At 40.6% G+C, this 18189-nt stretch overlaps 1 protein-coding gene across 3 annotated transcripts in view; it reads left to right on the top strand.

Moving 5' to 3' along the window:
- The window catches only part of wdhd1 (WD repeat and HMG-box DNA binding protein 1), a 63094-nt gene extending 50157 nt beyond the window's left edge, over positions 1–12937 (top strand). For 2 of the 3 annotated variants that reach the window (XM_080202739.1, XM_080202740.1), the window contains 7 exons: positions 1893–2053; positions 3136–3192; positions 3660–3703; positions 6622–6795; positions 7643–7767; positions 8065–8200; positions 12543–12937. In XM_080202739.1, the coding sequence (XP_080058865.1) occupies positions 1893–2053; positions 3136–3192; positions 3660–3703; positions 6622–6795; positions 7643–7767; positions 8065–8200; positions 12543–12758 (913 nt within the window). In that variant the 3' untranslated portion in view covers positions 12759–12937. Of the gene's footprint in view, positions 1–1892; positions 2054–3135; positions 3193–3659; positions 3704–6621; positions 6796–7642; positions 7768–8064; positions 8201–12542 lie in introns of those variants that run through there. The other variant, XR_013888555.1, reaches the window with a different exon arrangement.
- The last annotated feature ends 5252 nt before the right edge of the window (positions 12938–18189 follow it).

The following is an 18189-nucleotide window of genomic DNA, read 5'->3' as shown; positions in this document are numbered from 1 at the left end:
GTCAACTTGGACAGCATCAACAATGGGAGATTTCAGTCTTGCCTTCTGAAATTCTGTTCCCTTGAGTACACTCAACTTACAAGCACGATTTCAGCTCTTTGACATCACCACACCAAGCAGAACGTGCCCTGAAGTCTCACAGCACAGAATCACCAATCTTATGTTGTCTTCTTAGGTCTTCACGTTTTCTCCCATGCACATATCATTTAAAATCTGCTCACAACTGCCCTTTTTCTAATTGGAGCCTATTTCTCAACTCCTCTCTCTTTTTCTTAACCAGGACCTGTTTTTTTTTGTCCCTCTCTCTGGTAGACTTCTTGATTCTGATACTCTGTACCCAATCAGCTGGCCTGGGTTTTCATATACTCCTCCTTTTACCTATAAGCACAGGTAAGCTGGGCCTGCCTTACTATAGAAGAATGTAAAGATGTTGAACCACGCGTTTGCAGCCTGCTCCCAGCCTGTGTGTGTGTGTGTGGGGGAGGTCCAAGTCTGTCAGACCTTGGAGCTGACTTCTGCGTTCACTGATTAGTTGAGTTTTGTAACAACGACTTCAATTCCCATACTAACTTTCCGTACTAATTTTTGGAAGCCTGTCCCTTTGCTTTGCCCCACCGTTGAGATGGAGTGGTGCTCGTCGAACAATATAACCAGATGTTTCCACAGAGAGTGATGCCTGTGATTCTCAAGAACCACTGCTAATTTGTCCAGATTCCCTCAAATCATGAGCTACAGGAAAACATATTGGCCTGATTTCACTAGTTCTATCTGTTGAAGCCATATTTTGCGTAAGATCACATAAATTATTTGCAAAGCTAAATTTAGCATGATAGTAAAAACTACACACGTACAAAACACGAGATTATTCCTGGTGTGCTTCAGGGCGGACTGTGGTCGAATCCGGATTATTTCAAATCGTGAGATCATAGTTGTGATTTTACGCAGTGTGAACACTTCAGTGTTATTCTAGCTTAATCGTACCATCAATGAGACTTTTGAAACATCTCACCAAAATTTGTTATCAGATGTTGTACATTGCTGCTCGAGTTACATATTTCTTGGTTTCCATATTTTTTTTGTCATTCAAAACATGTCTTAGTGTTGTTTTGCTGTTTCACCATTTATTTTTTGTGTTAGATACTTAGTACTTAACTTGAAATCCCAAATCTGTTTTATTTTGATATCTCACTTCAGGATCCCATGAGTGGTGATTTAAATCTCTTGTGAAGCATGAGCAGGAGTCAAATGGAAAATTCTAGAATGAAATTGGCAATTTGGATTTTAGGCTGTTTGAATTTTGGTTCAATCATAAATCCAGTAAATTTCTTTGATTTATTGATTCCAGCTAACTTTTTAAATTCATTTGTGGGACATGGGCATCGCTGGCTGGCCAGCATTTATTGTAAGAAGTCTCACAACACCAGGTTAAAGTCCAACAAGTTTATTTGATAGTAAACCCACAAGCTTTCGGGGTTTGCCCCTTAGTCAGGTGACTCCACTCACCTGACGAACCTGAGTGGAGTCACCTGACTAAGGGGCAAACCCTGAAAGCTTGTGGGTTTACTATCAAATAATTCTGTTGAACTTTAACCTGGTGTTGTGAGACTTCTTACTATGTTTACCCCACTCCAACGCCGGCATCTCCACATCAGCATTTATTGCCCATACCTAGTTGCCCTTGAGAAAGTGGTGGTGAGCTGCCTTCTTGAAACACTGCGGTCCATATTAACCCACAATGCTGTTAGGGAGAGAATTACAGTCAAATAAATGGAACAGTTGCAATTAGCCAGAGAATTCAATCACTGCGTGTATTTTATTCTACATTTCATGCTGAATTGTTTCGCATATAAAAGCGGTTTTGCTAGTTATTAAAATACATCTATCTTGTACAGCTACGGAAGATCAGTGGCCGAATGGAATTCGCCACATGTGCAACTCCCAGCCCAAAATTGTGTTAAAAAGAAAGAATGCAGTGAGGAAGGTGTTCAGAATTGTGCAGAGGAAGATGGTGACAACGATATGGATCCTGAGGAAGCACCATATGCAAGGAGAAGTGAGACCAATTAGGTGTTCAGATTCTTAGATTTCTTTGTTCCATGTTTAGCCTACAGTGGCAGAATTTTACCCTCCCACGCCATTCGGTTGGTACTTGAGGGTTGAACGCAACATTCCTCAGGTGGGCTTCTGCCTGCCCCAGCCGCTCTGAAATCCTAAGCTAGGACAGGTGGGGCCTCAGCCATAATATAAAGCAAAATACTCGGCCAGCTGGCTCAATCACCCTTACCCAAAGTGAGTCCTTTTAAGTGGTTGATTATTGACTAAGGGCTGATTCCGGCCTAGCCGTGAATTTTAAGCTGGCAGAAGGAGTACTGAACTATGGGGAATCCTTAAAGTACTCAGGTTCATACCTTGGGCAAGAAGAGAAATGTGGGAGGAGGAGCACCCCTCTCTCTTTTTTAAAATTGGATCCCCCCCACCCCCAGGACCTCCACCCCATCCCCTGTTTTCTCCCCCCCACTCCCCTCCCCCGCTCCCCCCACTCCCCTCCCCCGCTCTGAGACCCCCAAACTTAATTATTTGTGGAATCCCAGACTTAGACTCTGGGAACTGCACAAAGTCCCAGCCCTGTCCACAGTAGCTTCTGCAAGGACTAGAATGCAAAGCACTTCTTCCTGAGTGAGAGACAGATGTCCCACTCTCAGCTAGTTAATGCTTATTGGAGCATGAGATCGCTGTGGGGCAGACTCTGCCATCCCAAAAATCCTGCCCTAGGTTTTATTAAATTTCTGAATAGCTGCTCTCATGTGAAGCTCTTCCCACAACGGCTTTTAAATAAAATAAATTATGCTCTTATTTTTGCAGCCACATGTCTCCCATTCCATCACTTTTTCTTCCTTTATGCATAATCTGATCCATTTGGTCTTTGGATTCCGAATCTTGAAGTAAATAAATAAATGAAAATGTTTGTACAAGTAGGTACTGACACATGATTTCCTGCGATTTCCAAAAGTAATCTCTCAGTTTATTTGTGCTGGCAATTTGTGCTTGGAAGAAACCCAATATCTGCTGAAAACAGTTGCTTAGTGTTGAGTATTTATTGAATACAACTAACTCGTTGTCCTTCTGTACTGGCAGGGTTAAATCCGTTTAATAAAGATCCTGTTTCCACAGAAAAAATCATTCCAAAATCAGGTATGTCATGCAAAACTATGTTTCATGTAAATTATGAATGAGAATAGTTTTTCATTGGTGTAATTGAAGTTCCTTCCATTTTACAAGTTACTTTGTATGTTTAAAAGTGTGATTAAAAAGTATATTGACTTTAGTGTCAGTAAGTTTCAATCAAAAGCCATAGGTTTCAATCCTATCGTTTAGCATAATGAGTTCACACGTACTTTGTATCGTACGCATTTGTGTTGGATCAACTGATTGGTTGGCTAACCGTGCAAATTAGATTAATGGACCATTCATTGCAAACTGAAACTTGATGCTTAATCAAGGGTTGCTTCCTTTTAAATGCTGTCAGTGCCTAAGTCACATCATCCAATTGTTGGTGCATGGAACAATGTTTAATTTTTTTATTAATGAAATTGGAAACTAGTATTTTTATTCATGATGCAAGTTCTGGTTTTATAACTTTATACCTCTCCTGTCAACAGTAACTCTTACAAATGGCATGCTCGCACGTCCCAATCCCTTTAAGGTAAGAAATGGTCATGCATGCTATACTTAAAGATTTTGCAATTATTTAATATAATCTCTAATAATACCAATAATTGAATACAAGCAAAGGCTTTATTAGAAAACAGTTGGTATCCATGTGAGAATTTTGATATAATTTATGGCTGTAGTCACATAACTGCAATCTGCCTTTCCAGAAGATAAAGATGCTTTTCAGGTAGGTTCTTCCCAAAAGAAAACTAGAACAAAAATAGCAAACAACATTGACAGTTGTTGTGTTTTTAAAAGATGTAAGGTATGAAAACAAAAATGAAAATGGATGGATTTCAGGTACTGTTACTTACTGATTGTGCATGTTTTCCTTTCTGTTATTTGCATTGAGAAACCTACATAAGGGATCAAGGCTGAAACAAGTAGGAATATAACACTGGGTGAATCAGAGAGTAGTGTTGCTTGGGTTTTAGGGAATTGTAAATAAGAGGGGAAGGAGGAGGCTTACTGGTATGTTAATAGCATTCTTTAGTTTTAAGATCTTAGGAAAGATGAATGACATAGTTAGGAAGTGATGATGTGGTGATGCCAGCGTTGCACTGGGGTAAACACAGTAAGAAGTCTCATAACACCAGGTTAAAGTCCAACCAGTTTAACTGGAACAGCCAACTCCCCTGCTTTTCATTTCTATCCTTCTAGAAATAAAACCAAGTGCTTGGGGTTTTTTTGTGGCGTTGCTAATTTGTGGAACAACTTTGTGATTGGTGTATTTGTACTTCAAGACTCTTTTGTCCCCTGCCTGACCTAAACTTGCACCTTGCTATGGTATCTCAAATGCCACTTGCACAACAACCCGCTGCCTATGGTTACACACATCCGGATGTTGAGAGAGTGCAATCCTTTTGGTTCTAGATTAGGACAGAGTTGATGTGCATCAAATCAGTATATATGCAGTTACTGGGGAATCCAGCAGTCCTAGAGAAGTTGTGTGCTCGCTTCACTGGCAAGAAATAATTAAATATTAATTCTCATTAAATGGTCAGTGATTTCCCTCATGCAATAGTGGACAACAAACTGCAAGATATTGTGGATATCTCTAAATCCACCCTGGAAAGAACCCCGCACATAAAGGATAGTTGCCACAGCCACCTTTACAGCCACTGGTAATGCAGTCCTTGTCTTGCTCTGAGATTGAAGTTCAGAATATCATTAGTGAAGCACAAACATCTCATATTTTGTCTCTCACCAAATTTCAGATAGAAGGACTGCTCCATGACCACCCTGGTTGGACGTGCCTTCCTACTGAGAACCTTTCCCCTTCATTTCCCTTCTTCCAGCAACTTGTCCCACTCTTCGTGGCACCTGCTCATTCTCCACGTTTTGCTGTATTCCAAGGGGGATTCTACTCGTGCACCCATGTCTAGAAACAACTAATTTATGCAGACGACTTGAAGCCAGCAAAAGGCCCATCAGCAACTGCCACCCACTCTCCCTGACATTTGAAATTTAAAGTAACTATAAAAAGCCTCAGACATTTGTATTATTGTAGTAACAGCCAGAAGGCATCAATCGGGGACTAAACTGTAAGCTACCAAACATGATGGCTCAGTGGTTAGCGCTGCTGCCTCACAGGGCCAATGACCCGGTTCGATCCCGACTTGGGTCACTGTCTGGAGTTTTCACGTTCTCCCTGTGTCTGTGTGGGTTTTCTCATTATCTCATTACCCCATGTCTGTGTGGATTTTCTCTATCATTACTGAAGTCTCCAGGTCCACGAGCCTCTTCTCCCCACCCTCTCCCCAACCTCTGCCAGGAATGGTTCACTCCAGTGGGGTTTACAACAGTCCCCCACTAACAGGAAACTGGTGGCCCAACCCTGCTGGAGTGAAGGGTGGCCGTGGAAGCCCCCCGGAAGGTGGGGGATGAAGGGAGGGGTGTCCCCTGGCCCTTGCCAGCGTGGTCCTGTGGCACTGTCCAAGGGCAAAGTGGCAATGTCCAAGCAAACCTTGGCATTGCCCACCAGGCATTGGCAGTGCTGAGGGCACGGGGCCTACTCGGGGGAGATCAGTGGGGGTGAGGGTGTCCTGCTGCTACTCTGCAGTTGGGATCAGTGGCAGAGAGAGGGAAGGGACTGATCAGAGCTGGCTATTGGGGTTGGGGAGCGGTTGAGTCCGGGATTGCCAGGAGGTAGGGCAGATATTGGGGCTGGCTCAGAGGGATTGGGGGGGATAGCGTTACAGTCAGGAGACTGGCAGTGTGGGTCTACTGCTATGACAGATCGATGCATGTACAGTGGCCCACTCAGTGCTATGCTGCTGGCCTCTCCGGTGGGAATAGGTCCCGCCACCAGGTTTTCAGCGTGAATCACCCTGAGGCACTCTGTAGTGCTCGAAGTGTGGGAGATTCATTTTGAAAATGCAACTTTAAAAAAAAAGCTGGAGTTACTCCAGTTTTTACGCAGACTTGGCACCTAGAATTTTTTTTGGGAGTCAGTGTTTTTAATACAGTTTTCTGCAAAAGTGATTAAAATAGTAATGCACAGTCAACAAGAACATTTTTTTAAAACTAGGAGTCAAACTGTGTGGTCTAATACTGGGATCTTGGGTTTTACATCATGCAAAATTTGCATTATGCTTTCATTTACATTAGCCAAACATTAAAACCAGGTCTGGCACCACCCATGGAGAGAGAAACAGTTAAATGTTTCAGGTCTCTGTTCTTTCCTCAGTTCCAATGAAAGGTCACAGACCACAAACATTTACTCTGTTTCTGTCTTCACAAAAGCTGCCAAATCTGCTAAGCATTATCAGTATTTTCTGCTTTTAGTTTAAATTTCCACCATCCAGAGTATTCTACTTTTGCAAACATTAACGAAGCATTTATTTTTAACTTCTTTTCCTTCTAATTTTATTTACTTAACCTAAATCTTTGATATTTCCCCCTTCTCAGGTAACATCTGGTGGAATATCTCCTGCATTGGCTGGAGGTCAAGCTCGTAACACCAATATTCTCGATAGCATGACGAAAACTGGTAAGAAATCGTCAAATAACAATAGCCAGTCTGCAAGTAATGAGAAATCACTGGTCCTCAAACCTCTGGTCACAAAACCAAAGGCCAAACAGGTACTAACTTGTTTCAGAATTTGTTTTAATAGAATTGGGAATTGCGTGTTTTTTTTTTAAAGAATGCAGGATTGTTGTCTCGGTTAAGTGCAACGTCCATTGCGGGACTGAGCCAGAAAGTCCCAGGTTGACCTCTGCTCTGTGCTATATTGGTCGCTGTCAGCCAAAATAGTGGTTGACATGCTCCTACTATTGTCCCATGTGACTCTGCTTTAGGAGTTGCCAGCACCTATCAAACCTTCGTCACTGTTGAGCATCTCTTTGGAAAATGAGTGTGTAACTTTGCGTGATGGCATTACTGAATCTGACAGACTTGTCTAGGTAGCTGGATAGTGTCCTTATACTCATGACCTCTCTTCAAATGTGAAACATGTTATTTATAGCAAATATCTATCAATCAAATATTAAATGGAAATTCTTAACACATACATGCAAAAATTGAGGAAGCTTTTTTAAAAAAAAACAAGTTGTGACCGTGTGCGACCTTTCTGATGTAGGTATGACCAAATTATTTTTTCCGAACACTGAAGGATGACTTTGTAATTATCTACTCTCAAAGCAATGTAGTTGCAAGCTCGTTTTTAAAAAGTGTTTTGAAGTGTTTGCAGCTCTCGCACTGTATAGCAAGATGTAAAAATAAAAACTTGAACTTTTAAATCTCCCATGTGGTGATAATTGCATTAGATTTCATGATTTCTGTAATTAATTTGTGTACAGATTGAGACAGTCCTGCACATATCTGCAGTTAATTCAAAACCGATGATATGTATGACAAATTAATCATCATTTTTTTGCCAACTTAAGGACTCTCTATCTAGTTTGGCAACTTGTTTCCTTTTTTCCAAAGACTCAGGCTACACTGTTCCAGTCAACCATCCCTAAATCCAGCAGCAAAACAGTGGGAGAAAAAGCAATTGAGGCTAGGCCTACACAATCACTCATCCCTGACAGCAAAAATACAGACAACAACAAGTGAGTGTTTTTAACGTTAAATACAAAGGATGTGCACTTTAGATAACGTTTATGCTGCCAAGAAATCCTAACAACTTGTGTCAAAAACCATGGCAAACTTTCTATATGAAAAAAATAATGATTTGTTTGTTGGAAAATTGTCTTTTCAAGGTGCACTCTTACCGGATAGTTACCACACAGATTCTGCTTTGACGTTTATGTTATTGTTTCCAAGATCAGTGCTGCATTGTAATTCTCAATAATTTAGTGGCTTGAATTTTTTAAAATACAGTGACAGCATGTTTTCTTTGTAAAAAGGCCAAAGACAGGTTTCCAGCTCTGGTTAGAAGAAAGCCGAGAAGCTATTGTTGCTGAAAATTCAGATTTAACGGAAGAAGAAATAATTAAGGAAGGCATGAACAGATTCCGCATTCTGTCGTCCGAGGAAAGAAAGGTATGAAAATCAAATTCCATCCCGAAATTTAGTTTTTGGCATTTTTAATATTTATTATTTTCCATCCACCAGTTTTTGTCTTGTCTTGATGGTTTGAAAATGTTTGATAACTCCAAATAATTAAGATTACTAGTACAATTTATTTCCCTTCATTTCAAAGAAAATGGATTTTCTTGGGTAAATAATTCATAGTCATTCCTTCACCATAGTCTGTTGTTTTAGCTATAAAGTTCACTATCCAGTTAATCTTGATTGCTGCATTGCACTGGTTGGACATGGTGTCAATGAGCTCATGAATATTTTACAAATGCCTGTTTCAAAACATGAATAGATACTTTGAGTCTCAGTAAATCTGTGTAGTAAAATTAATGCCTAACAAGCCACATTCAAGGCTAAACCTATAGATCGGAATAGGTTAAATTGATACTGTAGTTCTGTAAAGGTTTGCATGCATCATGTTGTTGTTTGTTTTCATCGACACTGGGAAATCTAGCAGCAATCAGATTGGAAACAGTGTTGGTAGCAGTATTTCTTGATGTTGATTGCACTGCTCACAGACTACAAGACAAAATGTAACTGAATGGATTTGAAGTGGATGTTCCTGAGGAATCATACCTATGTAAATTTAGTAGTATTGATTTTGTTTCTTTGTGAGCTGATGACATGTCATTTAAACAGGATTGGCGGATGCAGAAACACATCTGTTTGGGCTCGTGTAATTGGAGAAAAAACACTGAAGAGTGAAAAGTCACACAAGGGCTTTTTGCAGCAGTGCTTTGTGCTTTGAGCTTGAACTGAATTTTGAGACAAACTCTTAAAACTGCAGAGTAGGAGTTACGTTTGGAAGATGAGTAAAAGATTTGGATTGATCAACCAACTGGTCGTTTCATCTTTGATTTTATTTTTCTCTTCTGAAAATGGAGTAATGTCAATTTCAGTGCAACTGCTTTATTTTCAATGATTGGAAATCAGTTATCTGGGTTGGGGGGAAAAGCAATTTGTGAAAGAATCTAAGAGTTTAAAACTAGGTAAAAATTCTAAAATTAAGCTCAAACCTAAAGAGATTTCCTTCTGAGCAGCACTAAGCCTGACTCAAAATATTTCTGTGAAGAAACAGCGTGGAGAAACTGCTGATTTTAAATTTTACGTTTTAAATTATAGGTGCTAGGGCAGCTCTTTAGAAGTTTCTCTTTAAATTTATTTATTTAGTAGTGTCACAAGTAGGCTTACATTAAGACTTCAAAAAAGTTACTGTGAAAATTCCCTAGTCACCACACTCTGGCATCTTTTTGGGTACACTGAGGGGAAATTTAGCATGGCCAATGCACCTAACCAGCACGTTTTTCGGACTGTGGGAGGAAACCGGAGCACCCAGAGGAAACCCACACAAACACGGGTAGAACGTGCAGACTCCACGCAGACAGTGACCCAAGCCGGAAATCGAACCAGTTCCCTGGTGCTGTGAGGCAGCAATGCTAACCACAATAAATAAATAAATACATAATCTTCAGAAAATCATGACCAGTGTTTCAGCGATTTACCTCGTCTATAGATTTTAATACTTTGGATGGAAACCACCTGGTTTTGGACATGTGTTCGCTGTAGTTCCCTTAACTGTCACTGGGTCAAAAACCTGGAACTCCCTTCCGAACTGCATTGTAAATGTGCTTGCACCACATGCAGTGCAGTGGTTCAAGAAGGTGGCTCACCACCACCTTCTTGGGCAATTAGGGATAAGCAACAAATGATGGCTAATGGGCTGTGCTTGCAACCGGTCAATGAAACAAAAAATTGCATTATTTTTTCCATTACCATTTGTTAAATTTATATTAAATCCAACATTCCTTCCTTGACTTATTTATATGTCCCCTTGTTCTGGTAGCATATATTATTCTTCCTTTGTGTGAAACAAGTACAAAATATTAATTTAACTTTACCATTTTCTTTATTATCTGTTTTTAATGGACCAGCATCCTTTTTCTTTTGATATGTTAGCTTTAACATCTCTTACAAGTCTTCTCCACTTGTTTGCACTTCAGTACTTTCTTTGTATCTCTATTGTTTTTTACAGCTTAAACTTTTTCTTATACTAACATACTTGTAGCTTGATTCTGTTTTGTTTTGAACCTCATTTGTTAACCATGGTTACTGAGTTACACTGAGTAATCATGCCTTTGCCTTTGAATATTACGCGCTGATTTAATATCATACAAAGTACTTTTAATTTTTTATTCATGCATGGGATGTAGGCGTCACTGACAAGGCCAACTTGTTCTAATTCTTTTGCTATTTGAATACAGAATACCTATCTAAATATTAGTTTCCATTTTCTGCATTTTTTTTTCCTGCTAGTCCTTAATATTTTTAACTTGGTGTGGCTGCCCCCCTTGAGTTCTACTTGAGTTCTATGAGGGTGTGTCTAGGGCGGTGGATAGAGGAGAGCCGGTGGATGTGGTCTTTCATGATTTTCAGAAGGCGTTTGACAAGGTACCTCACAAGAGGTTATTGCAGAAGGTCAGGGGACATGGAGTTGGGGGTAGGGTGTTAGCGTGGATAGAAGACTGGTTGTCAAATAGGAGGCAGAGAGTGGGGGTCAATGGGTGCTATTCGGATTGGCGGTTGGTGACTAGTGGAGTGCCTCAGGGGTCGGTGCTGGGGCCTCAGCTATTTACCATTTATATAGATGATCTGGAGGAGGGAACTGAGTGTATGGTGTCGAAATTTGCTGATGACACCAAGATTGGGGGAAAGGCAAATTGTGCGGAGGGTGTGGAGAGTCTGCAGAAGGATCTAGATAGGCTGGGCGAATGGGCCAGGAACTGGCAAATGGAATTTAATGTTGGCAAGTGCGAGGTGGTCCACTTTGGTAGGAATAATGGTAGGAAGGATTATTACTTATGTGGAGAAAAACTGCAGCAGGCGGCGGTGCAGAGGGACCTCGGGATCCTTGTGCATGAGTCGCAAAAACCCAGCTTGCAGGTGCAGCAGGTGGTCAGGAAGGCGAATGGGATGCTGGCCTTCATACCGAGGGGGATTGAATATAAAAGTAGGGAGGTCTTGCTGCGGCTGTATAGGGCATTGGTGAGGCCACAGCTGGAGTACTGTGTGCAGTTTTGGGCGCCGTACTTAGGCAAGGATATTTTGGCCTTGGAGGGAGTGCAGAGGAGGTTTACTAGGCTGGTGCCGGGGTTGAGCTATGAGGAGAGGCTGAATAAACTAGGCTTGTACTCGTTAGAGTTTAGAAGAATGAGGGGAGATCTCATTGAGACGTATAAGATGATGAATGGGATGGATAGGATAGAGGTGGAGAGACTCTTCCCACTCAGAAAGGACAGTAGGACTAGGGGGCACAGCCTCAAGATAAAGTGGGGGCGGTTTAGAACGGAGTTGAGGAGGAACTTCTTCACTCAAAGGGTGGTGAATCTCTGGAATTCTCTGCCTGTTGAAGTGGTGGAGGCTACCTCGCTAAATATTTTTAAGAAGAGGGTTGATGGGTTTTTGATAAGAGAGGGGATTAAGGGTTATGGGGAGGGGGCGGGAATGTGGAACTGAGTCACGACAGATCAGCCATGATCTTATTGAATGGCGGGGCAGGCTCGAGGGGCCAGATGGCCTACTCCTGCTCCTATTTCTTATGTTCTTGCCACCCCCACACACCTCCCAACTAATTTAAATTTTCACCCACGTCTGATTTACTAATTCCGCATGAGCCACAAGTGCCTTGCCCATTCAGGTGATGCCCTGTCCTATCTATGGAGCTTTCTCTGACTGAAAGTTGGTCCCAGTATCCTGGAAATCTAAGTCACTACATGCTATGCTGGTGTTTTAGCCATGCATTTATTCCTAATCTTTCTATCTGGTCCAGTGTGCAGAAATAGAACATACCATTTTGTGGTGCTAAACCATTTATTAGCAGATTTCTTTTTGTGAACTTTTTTGCAACTTGGCACAGTGAGATTTAAAGCCACGAATTTTAGTTCAGAACCATGAACACTAAGCTACCATACTCAGTTTTGCGTACATTTCTTTTTCTGGTCATAAGCAATTTGTAGTCGCGTTTGCAATATTTCATCTCTCGGCATATTCTTTTCTGCCCTTTGGGGAGATCTGTGAATATTGTGTTCTATTTCTAGTATAACTCAGGAAGGAATAAGTAGAGTGTTAACCCCAAGGCATGTTTGCTCCAATTGGTTACATGCATGAAATTACATTTCAAAAGAAGTTGTTCATCTTTCAGTGACTTCTGAGTGAGTTCCAGTATAGAATTGAGTGGTGGTCCAGTGGTGTGACCCACCCCAGCAGAGCAGCTTTACGTTATTCTTTTGGCTATTTTATTTTTTAGGCCTGGACAGAGAGAGCTAAAAGCAGTGGAAGCATCAACAGTATCCCCAATGCAGAAGATGTTCAAAAACGCAAGCGTGTGGAGGAGCTGTGTGAAAATGGTACAGAAAACCAAAAGGAAAATTCTGAAGAACCTGAGAGCCTAGCCAAAAAACAGAAGCAAGAACATGTATCCACAACTTGCAAGTTGGCTGCCTTTGCCTTCAAAAAGGACTGACGTTGTTGCATATCACTTCAACGTATTAATATTACTAACTTCATGCAAAGAAATGCAACTCAAAATCTTCTTAGGTCTCCATGTTTTTGCAATTGCATTTTAATGTATTACTTACTCGAAGAAGTTGGATTTTGTACAGCGCAAGTAATCTTTTTTCTATACTTGAATTTTTATGTGCGACGGGAATTAAACTTGATTTATTTTGAGTATTTGTGTTTCTCGTGGATTTAAAATGGATTGTGTGGAGTGGTGCCATGTGTTAAAATGCACCATGCGTCAGATTGAAAAGGGAAAATGGCGAAGCTTCAGTTTGTCATGAAACTACCTTTTAGTTTCTCGATCTTTTTCCTTTTGCCTCATGGTTTTCTCTAGCATGCAAAATTGATACTTCATTTCCTGTAAAGGTAAAAGCAATTTAGATTTAATTAAATGTGACAAAGTAGTTGATGTGAATATGATATTCTGGATAAAATGGGTGAGCTGGAAGAATCAAAAACATGATTATGTCTCAACATACTAAATTACATGGTACGATGAAACATTTAAGCTGTGTACGCATAGCTTCCTTGACATTTCAGTCAGAATAGTTGGTGCCCTATTTGCAGGTTAAAAAATTGAGATAAAAATCTGAGCTTTGACAATGCAGTTACAGTGAGATGTTGAGTGAATGCAACTTTTATACAGGGTTTTTGGATAGCATTGAGCACAAAGGGCACATATTTCCATAGCTTAATCACACCAGTCATCACTTAGTATTGCAGCAAAACTAGACCATCACATTCCTGGCATTATGAAATACCTCTTAACATGAATTTCTTAATATTTTTAATAACAACATCCTATTTTTGTTTCTTAAAAAAAAATTTTAGGAGAAAAACTGAGCAGTTGCAAGAAAATGTGTGTGCGAGTAATAATTGGAATTTAAATGCTAAATTTTGACAACATTTTCCAGGGAGTCTTTCTGTACTTGTTATACCAAATCAATCGATTAGTATTCTTTTGCTTTGGGCAAGGATAGGACATTTGTTCATTATCCACATTCAGTTCAAACAGAATGGACATAACTTAGATCTTTGTCACAAGAATAAATATTGTTGTTGTTCATTTCTGATTAATTAAGTACTAAAACACAATGTTACTTCTTTTGTTCATGTGGGTGTTGCTGGCTAGTCCAGCATTTACTTACCCATTCCTAATTGTCCTTGAAGCGATGGTGGTTAACCGCCTTCATGAAGCACTGTAGTTCATGTTGTGTAGGACACCCACAGTGCTATTAAGAAGGGAGTTTCAGGATTTTTGACTCAAGTGAAAGTGAAGGAATGGTGATATATTTCCAAGTCAGGATAGTGAGTGGCTGGGGTTGAAACTTCTAGGTGGTAGTATTCCCATGTGTCAGCTGCCATTGTCCTAGATAGTAGTGCTTGTGGATTTGGAGTGTGCTGCCTAAGGAGCTCCTGCAGTACATCTTGTAGATGTTGCTATTATTCATTGGTGGCGAGGGGAGTGAGTATTTGTGGACGTAGTGCCAATTAAGCAGGCTGCTTTGTCCTGGATGGTATAAAACTTCTTGAATGCTGTTGGAGCTGCACTCATCCAGACAAGTGGAGAGTATTCCATCACACTCCCGATTTATGCCTTGTAAATCATGGGTGCCGCAGGATTCTGAGTCTCTGACCTATTCTTGTAACTACGGTATTTATATGGCTAGTCCAGTTCAGTTTCTGGTTAATTTTAATGCCCAGGATGTTGATAGTGAGAGATTTAGTGATGATGATGTAATTGAATAGATTCTGTCTTGTTGGAGATGGTCAATATCTATCACTTGTGTGGCATCAGTGTTGCATCATTTGTCAACCTGAGCCTGGATATTGTCCACTCTTGCTGCATATGGACATGGGCTGCTTCTGTATCTGAGGAGTCGCAAATGGTGTTGAACGTTGTGCAATTATCAGCGAACATCCCCACTTCTAACCTTATGATGGAAGAAAAGTCATTTGATGAAACAGCTGAAGATGGCTGGGTGTAGGAAACTACTCTGAGGAACTCTTGAAGTGATGTCCTGAAACTGAGATGATTGACCTTCAACAACTCAGGCACCTTCCTTTACGTTAGGTACAACTCCAACTAGCAGACCAGCAGAGAGTTCTTCTAATTCCCATGGACTCCTTGTGCTGCCACATTCGGCCCAGTGCTACCTTGATGTCACAGGCAGTTGCTTTCACATCATCTCTGGAGTTGAGCTCTTTTGCCTATGTTTGACCCAAGGCTGTAATGAGGTCAAGAGCTGAGTGACCCTGACATAATCCAAACTGAGTGTCAGTGAGCAGATTATTGCTAAGCAAGTGCCACTTACTTGATAGCACTGTTGATGACTCCTTCCATCACTTTACTGAATGAGAGTAGACTGATGGGTTAGTCCTGCATTTTGTGTACTGAGAGACCTGTATAATTTTCGCCATTGCCAAGTAGATGGCAATGTTGTAACAGGGTAGTTAAGGGTGTAGCAAACTCTGGCGCACTTATCTTCAATACTATTGCCAGAATATTGTTAGAGCCTTTTGTTATGATCCGGTAGGTGGTAAGTGCCATGCAAACCAAATCCCAAAGACAGAAGCCTCAAATTCCAGTAATTCTTTTGGAGATTTTAAATATAAAATTAAAACATTTAAATAAAAGAGTACTTAAATACACAAAAGTGCATTTGTACACTTTAAAATCTGTCTTCCAGAACATTCCCCTAAAAAGATTCCTATTTGATTAGACTTGCAAGTAAACACCCCTTTAGTTAACAGATATGTTGATGAAGATGTGGAGAGTAGAAGTGGCACCCAGTGTCTAAAGTGAGTGTTGTTTGACAACCAGAGGCTCTCCAGATATAGGAGGCTGTGCAGAACTGGTGGTAGCGCTTAATGTCAGGACTGTAGCTGCAAGCAGTGTTAGGAAGGAGGTTGAAAAATAATTTTGTATGGATTCTATCTTCAAATGTCATATTCCACCTTGGCCAGAATTCTCCAGCTGTTCACACTGGCAGGATCTTCTGTTCCTGCCAATGGCACACCCTTAACATGGGTTTCCCAGTGGTATGGGGTGTAGTCAGTGGGAAATCCCATTGAGAGGAGGCCAGAGAATCACTTCCTCGTCCACTTACAAAACTTGCCATTACCAACCTAACAAAAATCTTAGCACTACTCAACCTCTCAATTCATGTATTTTACCTTGCAATTGCACATTCAGTACCATGCAAGCCTTGCACCGACAAATCCCAGCTTGCACAAAAAAAACATATTACAGCATTGGGCAATGCTGTCCCTGCCATACTTTGAGGCTACTATTGTGGCTGCTGCAGTTTATAAATTTAAGTCGTAACTTCTTTTGCAAAACCAAGACATTTCTTGCATTGTTTCTCGCTAAAGTTGAGGTCAGAAAATTTATCCTTGGAAAATTCTCGGGTGAATGTGGAAATGCCTTTATTCTCTTCCTCCCTCTTTTAGCAGCTTGGCTTGTCCTACGTGAACTGTTTTTATTCTCTTAGTCATATTCAGTTCCTAGAGGAATTCTGACCAGCCCACCTATGTTGTAGAAGCATATGATTTAAATGGCTAAAAGGGTAGTTCAGGGTCATTGCTTTTGGACCATTCAAACTTTAACCAAGTACAAAAAAACTGCAAAAATGCAAACAATTTCAACAGCAGCCAGAAAAGAAAATCCAGCAACTGATCTACATATAGTTTAAGACCCCTTTAAATAGAATTAAGGGAGTCCTTATTTCCATCTAACATTCTACTCTGGAGTATAGAGTTCAAAAATGGAAATTGGATCAAATTGGGATTATACACTGATTTGCATTATCAATGTGCAGCTTTGCATGTTGCTGGCACTCACCATCCCTTTTACCAAGATGGTTTCCTGTGTGTTTTCCATTGAAAGCGTGTACCTGTAGTTTGGGCCTCAGTTTCTTTTTGTCTTTTGTGGCCGATGGCCCAATTTGGCCTCTATCTTGTATTACTGGTGGAAAGTTTAATCTGCTTAAAAATAACTTGCACTCAACTGCTCTATTTTATATAAGAATGCATTTTGTTTTATTGATATATAGTGAAATCAAAGTAACTTCCAATTTCTATGTTGTTTGATGACTTCTATTTCCTGGACCTTATTTCTTCCTATTTAAAGACATTGTGAGTTACTATTTGGGAATATTCCTTGCAAATCCTTTAAAACCTGGAACTTTGTTGTTGGTTCTGGGAAGTATATGTTTGCACATGTTTGTTCACCCTTTCATTCTAATTTTGTTCTCCACTTTATTTTTATCATGCTATGTGCGTCTTTCTCAGGTATCAGTAATTCCAGTAGCCTGGATTTTGTGGTCCACCGTTAAGCAATAGTGCTCACCACTGATCTTGAAGAAAATCTCACTGACAGACTTTATCGCTGTCTTTGTGTAGTGGATCATAACACCATTTTAATAGGTATTCCAGTGTAGAGCTGCACGATAGCATCGAGCTGTCTAAACAGCCAAGCACATGAAAGAATTCTCATGGACAGCCAAGCAGGAAATCAACCAGAGCTGTAATAAAATCATTCCTATGATACAGAAAGATTTTGGTAGATACAGTATAACTTTATTCTCTCAATAACAACTCGTGCTACTGAATTGCCAACAAAAGATGCATTCTGGAATACGTCAGCTGATGCTGCTGGAAGTGGCTCCATATTTATAGGATACAATCATGGAATGGCTACAGCACCAAAGGAGGCATTCACCCATCATGTTTGTGTCACTTACCTGGATGTATGCAGCTCCAACAACACTCAAAGCTTGATGCCTTGCAGTACAAAGCAGCCTGCTTGATTAGTGCCCCATTCACCACCTTAAACGTTTCCTCCACAGCCAGCATGCAGTAGCAGCTGTGTGTATCATTGACAGCACCTAAACACACAGCCTCAACCAGCTGGAAGGACAAGGACAGCAGATATAAAGGAACACCACCACTTGGCAAGTTACCCTTCAAGCCACGTACCATACTGACTTGGAACTATATCGCTGTTCCTTTACTGGTGTTGGATCAAAATCCCTTATTAACAACACTGTGGATGTATCTGCACCACATGGAATGCAGTGTTTCATAACGGTAGCTCACCCACACTTGCAACTGCAGCCTATGAAAGAATATAAAAGGTGCTCTCTGCAAGAGCAATACACCATTACTGCTATGCTGCCTTCTCCCTGTAGCCCTGCAAATCTTTTTGCTTCATGTAATGATCCACACCTCATTTCAGTGCTTCAATTGAACCTGCCTCCAATGCATTCACAGGCAGTGCATTCCAAATCCTAACCTCTTGGTGTCTAAAGTTTTTTTCTCATCTTACCGTTGCTTATCTTGCCATTTAACTTAAACTATTTCTCGATCCTTCAACCAATTAGAGCAGTTTC

The sequence above is a fragment of the Carcharhinus amblyrhynchos genome, chromosome 14 (genome assembly GCF_965287045.1).
Source record: "Carcharhinus amblyrhynchos chromosome 14, sCarAmb.v2.hapA, whole genome shotgun sequence".
Lineage (NCBI taxonomy): Eukaryota > Metazoa > Chordata > Chondrichthyes > Carcharhiniformes > Carcharhinidae > Carcharhinus > Carcharhinus amblyrhynchos.
Note: the sequence above shows the minus strand (reverse complement) of the source record. Positions and strands in the feature narration are given on the sequence as shown.